Genomic DNA, 12,032 nt, shown 5'->3' with positions numbered 1-12,032 from the left:
TGAAGGGGAAGGAGGTCCCGCGAGGCGCGCGCAGACCTGCGGGCTCCTAGCTGGGCGCCGCCGCCCGGGAGCCCGACCCGGAGGGGCGCGGGCCCCGGCGGCCGCCCTCCGGCGGTGCTCCGGCTCCCGCTCCCGCCCCTGCTTTTCCGGCGGGAGCGGGGGGCGGGGTGCGGAGGGCAGCGCGGCCCGCGCGGTGCCCAGCGGGGCCGCCGTGCATGGCCCTGCGCAGTGGGGCGGGCTGCTTCGGCCGGGTCTGGCGCAGGGTGTCGGGGCTCCCGGACGCCTGGCCCCGGCGCTCCAGCAGCCTCCTGTGCCTGTCCGCCTTCTCGCCCGAGCCCGGGCCCGCGCCGCCCCTGCCCCGCCAGCCGCCTCACGGTGGCGGCCCCGGCGGAGGGGGGCCCCCCCAGCCTCCCCGCCCCCCGCCTCCCCGCTGCTGCTGCTGCTGCTGCTGCTGCTGCTGCTGCCGCCGCCGCTTACAACTTGGAGGCGGCGGCGGCGGCGGAGGAGGCGGCGGCGGCCGCCGGGCGCTGCAGTGGGACGCGCGCGGCTGCGAGCCTGCGGGACATGCCCCCCGCGCCGGCTCCTTGCTGGCGGCCATGAAGAGGCAGAACGTGCGGACTCTGTCCCTCATCGTCTGCACCTTCACCTACCTGCTGGTGGGCGCCGCCGTCTTCGACGCCCTCGAGTCGGACCACGAGATGCGCGAGGAGGAGAAACTCAAAGCCGAGGAGATCCGGATCAAGGGGAAGTACAACATCAGCGCCGAGGACTACCGGCAGCTGGAGCTGGTGATCCTGCAGTCGGAGCCGCACCGCGCCGGCGTCCAGTGGAAATTCGCCGGCTCCTTCTACTTTGCCATCACGGTCATCACCACCATAGGTAAGGGCTGGGCGCGCCGCCGCCGGGCTCCCCGCGCCCCGGGAGGAGTCCGGGGAGGCGGCTGAGCGCGCGGCGCAGGGCTGGGTGCGGGGCGCCGAGGGTTAAACGCAGCCTGTCGCCGGGGGGGGGGGCCCTCCCGCCGCGCCCCCTCCTCTCTCCGGAGCCCCCGCCTCTCCTGCGCCTCCGAGAGCCTCAGCCCTCGCGGACCCCACCCGGAGCTCCGCTCCGCGCCGGTGTCTGGGCCGGGCTTGCGAGCCCCGAGCGAGCGTGCGGGAGCCGGGAGGGCGGAGGCGCCACTTTCGCGAAGAGAGTGGAGCGCTAAGAATAATCCCGTAGCAGACACCCACCCACCCACCGCCCCAGCGCGGGCTGGGCTGCGCGGGGTTCCAAGCCTTACACTTACTACCTCTCCGGGACTTGGAGGGGGCTGGCCTGGCTCCACGGCGCGGAGAGGGACTTAGGCGGCCGGGGACCCTCGCAAGCCTCCAGCCTTCTCTGAGCCCAGATTTCAGCTTTCCTCCCTCCTGGCTCCTCTTCGGATTCTGGAGCCTGGTCGTGCCAGGACCTGGGGGATGGGGGCGGGGGGAGTTTGTTCTCTGGTGATTGGGGTGGGGGTGACAGCCAGGTGACAGGCTCTGAGAGGGCAGTGGAGGAGGGGGCAGGGCAGGACCTGTCCACCCGCAGGCTGTGACAGTGGGTAAGGCAAGTGCGCTTGTTGCCCAGAAACTGGGGAGGTTCAGCCCTGGTCTGGGGAGAGAGTCCAGTTGGTGCACCCTGGGGACTCCTGTGGGTTCCTCTCCCCAGGGCGCTGGCCACAGAACGAAGTCTCTAGTAGGTGCCTAGGGCAGTGCCCCCACTGAGGTCAGGGAGTTTGGAGAGCCCGCAGGTGTGACACTTTGAGACCTTGGGAACTGGAGCAGGTCACTTCCTCCCAGTGGACATGGCAGTAGGTAGGGTGGTGTCTCTGTGGTTTGCAACTTGTCCCCCACGCAGCACCCTGCCTCTGCACAGACATCTCCTTGCACCTGTCAGGGCCACCGTGTTGGCTCCGGTGGCCTCTTTTCTGTGCCCGTCCAGTCCCCTGTGCCCCCTCGCTGTAAGAAGAGGCCTCTTTTCTGCCCACCCTTCTCTCCTCCCTTCGCCCCGAGTCCTCTGGACCTCCTTCTCTAATTTTCCCCTTGCTATTTTTCTTTGTCTGGAAAGCTCTGCATGCTGAAAAAGCAGGATTGCTCAGTGCTATATGCAACAGGAAGCGCCAGCACAGGACGGCCTGTCTTTGCTTCTTGGTTGAGAAGACTTTGTAGAGAGTCATCTTGTTTGAAATGTTTAATTCATTGGTGCAGGTTTTTATGTTTTGGAAGGAAATTGCTCTTCTGTTGTCTACGTAACTAGCTCTGCTCCCGCTTGCCCCATGTGCTTGGCCCAGCGGCCAAAACACAGAGAAGTTCTTCCTTACCCACCCTGTGCTTCCAGCGTCTGAAAGGGCCAGGCGGTCATTACCGTCATCCTTGTCTTTCCGACTTGCAGCCTGAGCTGTGGCCGTAACGTACGGAGGCACATGGCGGCGATCCTGGGGGTACAGGGGCCTGTTTGCTGAGAGCGAGAAATGTGCCTCCACGACTGACTGCCCTGGGGGAGAGACCCCCCATTCCCTAAACATGCCTTTAGTGATCTAGCCCCAAAGCAGGTGACATCTGCCAGAACACTGGCCCCAGGAGTGACATGAGCACCTGAAACCTGTGGCTGGTCTCACCAGCCGAGCTGCAACAGTGAGGAGAGGATTGGAGGGAAAACCAAACCCCGTGATGCTCCCATTTACCTGAAAAAGTAAACAGTGAGACTGATAAAGTTCTCATCAGGTTGTGTTGATTGATCCTTATTGGTAGTCCCCGGCATTTGCTTCAAATGCTCAAGGCTCCAAAGAGAAAAGTCAAGGAACGTGTGGCCAAATGGAGGGTGTTAGTCTGACGAGGCGTGCAGGTGGGACTCCTGTCCGTCCAGAATCAGAGGGGCGTCTGATGACTGTGGATTTTTCTTCCTTCCTTCCTTGAGTTTCCACCTGAGTTTCTGGAAAGAAAGGTTGGAATACGTATGTCAGGACAAGGAAGAAAACACTGCCTTAACTCAGCTGCCCTGACCTGAGCTTGGAGCCCAGGGAGCTGGCTTGCGACCCGAGTCGGGTCATACTGGAAGACCACAGGCAGGTCGTTTCTCTTCTCCTGGCGCGGTTTCTGCACCTGTGGAAGGAACCTGGCCTAGTGCTCACCTGCCAGGTTGAAGCTCAGGGCTGGGGGCTCCTAGGTGCTTGCCAACACGTGGCACTGCGCCCTGCACTTAGTAGGTGTGAATCCACGCTCTTTGACAGAGGCCCGAATCTGCTGTCTGCCTAAGGAAGCTAGAAGAGCTCAAATTTACAGGAAACAAAGCACTTTTCTAGTTAATTCTGTTTGTTTTCTTCTTTTTTAATATAAATGCAAATTAAGGTCCTCCTAGGCCTAGAACAAAAACCAGCCCCAAGCCAGGCCCTCCAAGGAACTGTCTCCTGTTGGACAGTGATATTAATGAGTCAGGTGAATCTTCACGGGTGTGCTTATTTTTAATCTAACCTTGAGCGATTTCTCGAGCATGCTGCAACTTTGAGCTCCAGTCAACGAGGTGGGCAGGAACCAGTGGCGCTCGTGGTCTGTAAGTGAACGCTGCTTCTCCGATCCACTTAGCTCACTCTCTGAAGTGGATTTTAAAAACAATGTAATTAGCACTTTGCACCGGATCCGTGGCCGCACCTCCATGCCAGGCTGGGAAGGGAGAGCACGCCCCCCCCCCCCCGCCCGGCTCTCGGGGGAGCCCTGGGCACAGGCACCGCGGGCCGAAGGAGGGGAACACAGGCCCAGCGGGCCCAGAAGGGGCACCTTCGGTGCGGCCAGCTGTGGCTTCCCGGGCGCCCTTCCTCCCCGCCTGTGGCACCTGAAGCTGCTTGCGGGGATGTGGTGGTGGTGACGTCTAAGTGGCCGGTGTTGAAGATGGGAGCCCCCCGCCATACCCTGTGGTGCTTGTCTGCTTAGCAGGATGGCTGGAAGCCTCTGCCCCTCAGGCCCAGGGCCTGCCTGGAATTCATCGGCTCAGGGCAAAGGCCTAAGGGACCCCTGCGCCCCTGGGCAAACCTGTAACTTTCCTACAGGAGGTGCTCTGGATCCAAACTGCCCCATGGCCAGCCCTCTCTGAGTGCAGAAGGGGATCTCCATGGCGCTTCTGTTTTGACATCTGTGACCTCAGTGTCACCCCCTTTAGGACCGTGAAAGATGAAGAAACCCTGCTTAGAATTCAGATCTCATCTGCAGGGGCCAGGAGGACCAACAACACTGGTCTGCGTAGGGGAGGGACGGAGGGGGGAAGGAGACGCGGGTTTTCGGTTTCGGCCTCAGTTGGGAGGAGCAGTGCTTCTCTGGGCCCCTGGGGAGCATCCGAAGCCAGTCAGTGACCCAGACGCTGGACACTGGGGTGACTGGCTTAGGAGGCAGGGTGTGCTGGCTGGGGGTGGGGGGCAGACTCTGGGAAGAAGTGCTGGGACTCCAGTAGGTTCCTTGCTCCAGGTCCCTCCTATAGGAAGTGAGAGCGCAGAGGGGCATCTGCAGGTTCTCATCTGCACGGGGAACCTGAACGGGGTTTCCCCGCCGTGGAGAGCAGGTTTCGGTTTTTTCTGGCACTCCTGGGTGTCCTTTCCAATACAGAGTTTACACTCTTGCTGTGCGCCTGCCCCTGCCTTGTCTGCGTCACCTCTGAGACTCTGGGGACAGGCTAGATGACAAGATAAGGCCTGGCCTTGAGGCAGGAGGGGAGCTGGAAACCCAGACAGTTGGTCCCGCTCCAGCATGAGAAGTAGGGACAGTGGAACTCAGTTAACCCATCCTCACCTCTGGTGCAGGATGCCCAGCGGGAGTGTTCCTTCGGCGGGGGGGGGGGGCTCTTTGCATCCTCCTGGCAGGTGCTCACCCTCCAGGGAGGCTTGGCCTTCCCCTCTGCCCCCAGCTGCCTCCCTGAGCTGTGTCCCCGCTCCTGTGCTTCCGTCTATGCCGGCATGGCCAGTACCCCAGGCGAACTGTGTCTGTGCCCCCATGCCCCCCGCACCTGCAGGCCCGGCACAGGGTGGGCGTCTGGTGAAGGAGCGCAGAATGGAAGCAGGCCCTGAGGGGCAGAGCAGGCTGGTGCCACAGGGAGCGAGGAGCTTGCACACACATGCGCTCACTTCAGCCGCAAGACTGGCGGGAGTATTGCCCCACTTGCTGGATGAGAAAACTGAGGTGCAGATACAGCAGCACAGGGAGGCAGAGGGTCGTGAGCTCTGTGATGCCCTGCAGGCTCCCGCTGTGCCTTTGTCCTGGGAGCCAAGGATGGGCCTGTAGAACATTCCATCTGCACCTTTCTGCCTCTCCCTTTCTCTCCACTGCTCAGGAGCCCTGCTGTGCAAGACCCAGGTGAGGGGCCTGCTCGCCCACACACGGCTGCCGGCACCGGAGGGGTGGCGCTCCCTTGTTCCTTTCCGGCCTGGCCACTGGCAACGGGCAGGAGGCCTGCGAGGCCCGTGGATGGCGCCCCCCCCCTCCCCAGCCCTGCCTGGACCTGGCCTCGCTCGAGGTGGCACTGGCCCTCCGGTAAACACTGCCTATTTATAGACGTCGTGGTGGAGGCAGAGAAGTGAGTTTCCTTCTGACTCTGGGTGACATGAAAGAGACGGCTGTCCTGAGGTGTATGCATGCCTAGCTGAGTGCTCTGAGGCAGGGCAGAGGTCAGACGAGACCCAGGGTTCCAGCTCTCATTGTCAGTACCTGCTCTTTCCTGGGTCATCTCCCCAGCTGGTCCAGGGAGGTCAGAGCAGGAGCTAGAGGGGAAGCAGGCCCCGGTGCACAGCTCTCCTCCACAGGCCCCTGTGCTCACACGTCCGTCCGTCCATCCGTCCGTCCACCCATCCCCATGCACTCACTCCCTGGGTCCTCCGGGCACCTGTTCATGCTCTGGGTATCCTTGCGTGCATGCAGCCATCCTTCTGGACATTCACTCACCCTCTCGCTCCTTCCCTTACTCCTCTGAGCCTTCCCTCAGTCCTCCATTCCCCTGCTTGTTCACTGCCCCATCAGAGGGCTTTTGCCCATCTCCTTCCCCGGGCGGGGGGCAGGGGGCGGCAATGAGTGTGCACAGTGCCCCTGCTAACATCTTGGTCAGTGCCAGTGTCTTGATGCTGGGATCTCCACGGTCTTCCAGCCACATCTCCTTCCTCAGAAATGCTCAGCCGATGCCAGTCACTTTGGATTTTTAAAAATGTTTATTGAGGGGCGCCTGGGTGGCTCAGTTGGTTAAGCATCTAACTCTTGATTTCGGCTCAGGTCGTGATCTCAGGGTCTTGAGATTGAGCCCTGTATCAGGCTCTGTACTCAGTGGGGAGTCTGCTTGAGATTCTCTCTCTCCCTTGCCCTCTGTCCCTCCCCCCTGCTCACATACTGCCCCCCAATAAATAAATAAAAATCTTTAAAAAATATTGAATTATAATGTTCACACAGAAAAGTATACTTATGAAAAGTATATTGCTCAATAAATCTTTAATGTTTTTTTGTTTCTTTGTTTTTAGTTTCAAGGGTAGAATTTAGCAATTAATCGGTTGCATATAACACCTCGTGCTCATTCCATCAAGTGCCTTCCTTCATGCCCATCACCCAGTTACCCATCCCTCGACCCCCCTCCCCTCCAGCAACCCTCAGTTTGTTCCCTAGAGTTCAGTCTCTTACGGTTTGCATCCCCGTTTTTATTTTATTTCTCCCCCCTTCCCCTATGTTCATCTGTTTTGTTTCTTAAATGTCACATATGAGTGAAATCATATGGTATTTGTCTTTCTCTGATTGACTTATTTTGCTTAACATAATACTCTCTAGTTGCATCCATGTCGTTGCAAATGACAAGATTTCATTCTTTTTGATGGCTGAGTAATATTCCTATATAGATATGTGTGTGTATGTATATATATGTGTGTGTATATATATGGTAATCTTCTTTATCCATTCATCTGTTGATGGACATCTGGGCTTTTTCCATAGTTTGGCTATTGTGGACATTGCTGCTATAAACATTGGGGTGCAGGTGCCCTTTCAAATCACTGTTTGTATCCTTTGGGGTAAATACCCAGTAGGGCAGTTGCTGGGTCCTAGGGTAGCACTATTTTCAACTTTTTGAGGACGCTCCATACTGTTTTCCAGAGTGGCTGCACCAGCTTGCATTCCCACCAACAATTGGCACATCCTCGCCATACCTGTTGTTTCCTGACTTGTTAATTTTAGCCATTCTGACTGGTGTGAGGTGGTATCTCATTGTAGTCCTGATTTGTATTTCCCTGATGCCAAGTGATGTTGTATTGCTCAATAATTCTTATAAACAAACCATGCCTTGTCACCAGCACTCAGATCAAGAAATAGTATTACTAGAGCCCCAGAACCTCCTTCACCAGTCAGCTTCTTTTTGAATGCCTCTAGGGACAGGGAGCTCATTACCTCACATGTAAGGTAGTGGTATGTGTTTAGATGAACGTTGAGGTTATTGCATGAGGTTCTGATGTGCTGGGGCCACCATGTGGGGAAGATGTGTGTGTGTGTCAGGGGGTTATTCTTTTAAAGGGGTGACCAGTTTCTATGGTGGTCACCTAGAGAGGGGTGAGAAGATCTGCATTCAGATATTGGAAGTTGGGAGGCCAGGCCCAAAAGAGGAGAGGGACCTCAGCACTTGGATGTGGGCGTGCAGCTGGAGCGAGGGAGGGTGTGCTGAGGTAGTCCAGGGAGCCAGGACGGACAGGCCGCCAACTCAGGGGGCTGCCCCTCTGAGTTAGAGCATGCAGCAGCCACACTCTCTGTTGGCACCAGCCTTGCCAGAGCACCAGGAAAACAGTGGGGAAACCGATGTCCTGGGTTCAGCAGAACCCCAGGAATTTGGAGGCGAAGGCCCTGGGTGGGCCAGGCTGATAAAGGAGGAGCAGTCTGCACTGTCAAGAGAGTCCCACGGGCAGCAGAATTCTGGGACATGAGTGCTCAGATGGGGGTCCCCTTCACCCAGGGGAGCATCCTCCTCCATGCCAGCTTTGGGGGCCAGGGGTTTGGTGTTCATTTCATCAAGGGATTTTGTCTGAGGACCCCTTTTCCTGCCTGTCCCAACCCCAGGATCTCTGGCTGTAGAAGGTTCTCCCTTTTTAGCTAAGGGCACCCAACCTGTAAGCTTATAGCTCTCCAGAGGAAGGGGTGAGCGAAGCTTGGTTTGCCTCCTGTCCCATAACCGGCTTCAGGAACTTGAAGATAGTCCTAGGTCCCTGCGTTTCTTGCAGACATGCCTCCATAAGCCTGGTGTGTGCGCTCTCCGAGTCTGGTCTGACCGCTGGGGAGAGCAGACCATCCTCAGCCCTTGTCGAGGTGTCGTGGCGCTTCTCCTAATGCCCCCGCTGGGCGTGCTAGCGTTCTCGGGCAGCCCCTCCGCGCGTTGACATGGCTGAGCTTCTAGTTCGTGCAGACTTCTTCCCTGTGCTCCTCAGCCGCAGCTTCTCCGTCTTGCATTGGTGTGAACCCAAGTACAGTCCCTGACGGTGATCTCTGAGCAAAAAACTAGAATTATATGCTGCGCACCCAGAGAAGAAGGGATGGTTGATGGGAGAATTTGCACAGTGTGGGGAGAGAAGAAAATTCAGGAGTGAGCCTGAGTGTGTCGGCCCGGCTGGTCAGGACATTGTGAGTAGCTGTCAGCGCTGGGGGGTTCCCTGGCTGGTCTTTCTGGGCTGGGGCCACTTCCCTGCCCCTGCTCCCGCCTGGGATTCCAGGGTCAGCCAGGCCTCGAGCAGCGACGAAACCTGCCTGGGGGGGTAGCCACTCGCAGGGCTGCCGCTGACCAGGGTGGGTGAGCCCTGAACCGTCCTCACCCTTCTCATGTGCCCAGCCCTGGGAGGAGCCAGTGGGTGGCCCTGGGTGAAGGGGGGGCTCACACTAGAGGAGGGCGCAGTGTGACCTGGGGGCGGTGGTGGGGGTGGGGGCAGCTTCGGTGTGGCAAGGGGGAGGCTGGGCCCGGCATCCAGAGGGTGGGGGAGGCAGCTCTGTGCCCCACCTGTGGCCGCAGCCTTCCCGTCCGGATGACACTTCGTGCTTCCTGGGACTGAGCACAGAGGGGCTCGGGGAACAGGCAGATCCTGGGCTCCTGTGGCCCTGGGCAGGGATCCCTCTGTCTGCCTGTCCTGGAGGCCCAATCCTAGGTGTGTCCCTCAAGCCTCGGCTTCCTCATCTGTGAAATGGAGCCGCAGAGCTGTGAACCTTGAGCACACATCTGTGAAAGGCCTGCTCACCCGCACCTGGGGCTTTGGGTTGTTACGACGACATTCAGGTGGATGCTGAGCCCTCGTGCGTGCAAAGTGGGGAAGATGTCGGGTGCAGCCCCTTGCCCACCCTCTTGGGGACACCAGTCTCCTGCACTGCCTCTTCTGGGTCCCGTGACGCTGACCCTCATGAAGATTTGTGCCAGCTACAGAAGAGGCTCTCGGGGTGGGAGGCCAGGCTCGGGGCTTTGGGGGCCACAGTGTATAAGCCCAGGTGCTGGCTCTCCCCAGCCCATTCCTGTTGAGAAAATGTGGCTTCCTGGGATGCCTGCCACCACGACCACCATCGTGAAGCCCATCGCTCCTGTCTTCCCTTGCTGGTACCCTGTCTCCTCTCGGATCAGATCCAGGTCCTCAGGCCAAAACCCCGCCTGGTCCTCCAGGTCCTGCCCTGTCTGCCCAGGTCAGGGTTCTCGCCTGCTTCCCTCTCTCCTGCTGTGCCTTGCCCTTCCCCCAGCTGTCCTTCCCTCCTTGGACCGAGGACTTGTCCCTCTGCCCCCAGCCCGCTGCACCTCGCTGTCCGGGGGCGCCTCGCTCGCGGTGCCCTAGTTTTGTGTCTGAGGTCCCCGGGCAGGGCTGGGCTCAGGCTCCCCAGAAGGTGCTCGGGGCAGGCCTGCTAGACCCCGAGTCACACCCTGGGCCCCTAAAAGCAGGACGACTCAGGGCTGAGTGGTTGTGCCTGGGGGCCCCTGGGAAGGTGCAGGTCGGAGGAGGCCCCAGCCTTTTGAACTTGAGCTCTTGGTTTTAATGGAAGACAGCAGATTAGGGGCCCCTCTTGCCAAATGGGGAGCTTCCCACTCCTCCGGCTTCGAGGTGTGCTCTGGGTCCCCACCACTACCACAAGCGACAGACCCACGTGAGTGAGTTGGGCACCCGGTGGGAAGATGCGCCCATCTGTGAAATGGCCTTTGGGGGTCACTGGCGCTGTCAGGTGTGTGGGGTGCAACACGTTCGGGAAGGCGAGGCCTCTCGGCGAGCATCATCAGGCCTTTGAGCTGAGGGCACAGGGGTTTCTACGCATCCTTCCTGCACCTTCGCCACCACCTGGCCCTTCCGGCCTCCCGCCCTGCGGCCCTCCCTCTCCCTTCTTCCCCACGGCCCTCCACCTCTCTCCACACACCCCGCACCGCGCTTGCCTGGTTGTTCCTACCTGGGACCTTGCCCATGCTGTTCCATGCACCCAGCCTGGCACAGCGTGCTCCCGCAGCGCTGAGACTGTCCTCGCGTCTTTCCCCTGGACACTGGCCAGAAGGTGACAGTGCGTCCTGGGCTGTGCTGGCTCTGTGCACGGGAAAGCCACTTGGCCCTAAAAGGTGTTTGTTGATTGACTGTCCGACGGAGGGTCCCGGGTCCCTGGGAGTGGTCGTAAGTGTGTGAAGCAAGTGGCGGTGGTGTCTTTGGGTCCTGCTGACCATTTGTTGGAGGTGTGCAGTGTGGGCACATTTCTGGGGTCCTGTGAGTTTCGGGGGTGGGTGAGGCCTGCGGGGGATGAGAGGCAGAGCCTGGGGGCTGGCAGCCCCTGGGGGGCCTCCATGTGGAGGCGGTGGCTGCCGCCCCGGGCCCCCAGAGTCCTCTGTGTGTAGGCACCTGCCCCTCTTGCCCCCCGCCCACACCTTCAGCCCAGGAGGAGCTTGGCGAGGTGACTGCTGGCGACTCTCGGAGCTTCTGTCGGGTACTTCTCCGGCAGCGTTCCCACCTCTGTGGGCAAGAGATCACGATTTCTTTGGAGCCCCAGTGAGGATGCTGGCGTGAGCACAGCAGAGAACACGGACTGTGTGGAGGGCCCTGGCTTTGGCCTGTGGTGCGCTGGGGTCCAACCGCCCCCCAAGCAGGTGACCTTGGGCTAGGGCAGCGCTCGCCCTGCCCACCGCCGACTTCGGGGCTGGATACTTCTTTGCAGTCGGGACGTCCCGTGCACGGTCTGCTGTCGGCCGCATCCCTGCCTCCACTGACTCGCTCCCAGTGACACCCCCCACCCAGTGGTGACAAACGTAAACGTCTCCAGACATTGCCACATGGCCCCCAGCCTGGTGACTTCTCTTCACTGAGCCTCTTGTGCGGAATTGGAGAAGCCGCCTTCTGCAGATCATGGCGGGTGGGGGCCAAGTGGCGTGTGTGCGTGTGCGTGTGTTTGCATGTCTGATCGTGTGAACTGTGTGTCTCATTCACAGTGTGTGCCCTGGAAAGGGAGATCTTTCCCTCTGCTCAGGGGAGGACGCACAGGGAGAGGCAGTCCAGCTGTGGGGTTTTTCAATGGAAGGCGACTCGAGCTTTCAGGCACTGTCAGTATATAGATGGGCAGTGAGAACTCGAGTGGGGCTGAGGTGAGCTTGTTCATGTGGGGTTGAGGGGAGTGTCACTCGGGTAGGGGTGAGTCACTCAGTGGGATTGATGGGAGTCATTCAGGGGGTTTGGGATGAGTCAGGTGGGACTGTGGTGAGTCACTCGGGGTTTGGGGGAGTCACTCAGGTAAGATTTGGGGAAGCTACTCAGGTGGGATTGGGGTGAGTCATTTGGGGATGGGGTGAGTCACTCAGGTGGGCCTGGGGTGAGTCCCTCAGGCGGGCTTAGGGGGAGTCCCTCAGGTGGGTTTGGGGGAGTCCCTCAGTGGGTTTGGGGGAGTCCCTCAGGTGGGCTTGGGATGTGTCACTTAGGTGGGCTTGGGGGGAGCCACTCAGGTGGGCTTGGTGGGAGTCCCTCAGGTGGGCTTGGGGGAGTCACTCAGGTGGGTTTGGAGGGAGTCCCTCAGGTGGGCTTGGAGGGAGTC

At 59.7% G+C, this 12,032-nt stretch overlaps 1 protein-coding gene across 1 annotated transcript in view; it reads left to right on the top strand.

Annotated features, from left to right (window-relative positions):
• Nucleotides 1–596: 596 nt before the first annotated feature.
• The window catches only part of KCNK9 (potassium two pore domain channel subfamily K member 9), a 73,186-nt gene continuing 61,750 nt past the window's right edge, over nucleotides 597–12,032 (top strand). The window contains exon 1 of the mRNA XM_021688637.1: nucleotides 597–879. Coding sequence (XP_021544312.1) covers nucleotides 597–879 — 283 coding nt within the window. The remainder of the gene's footprint in view (nucleotides 880–12,032) is intronic.

The sequence above is a fragment of the Neomonachus schauinslandi genome, chromosome 4, assembly GCF_002201575.2.
Source record: "Neomonachus schauinslandi chromosome 4, ASM220157v2, whole genome shotgun sequence".
NCBI lineage: Eukaryota > Metazoa > Chordata > Mammalia > Carnivora > Phocidae > Neomonachus > Neomonachus schauinslandi.
Note: the sequence above shows the minus strand (reverse complement) of the source record. Positions and strands in the feature narration are given on the sequence as shown.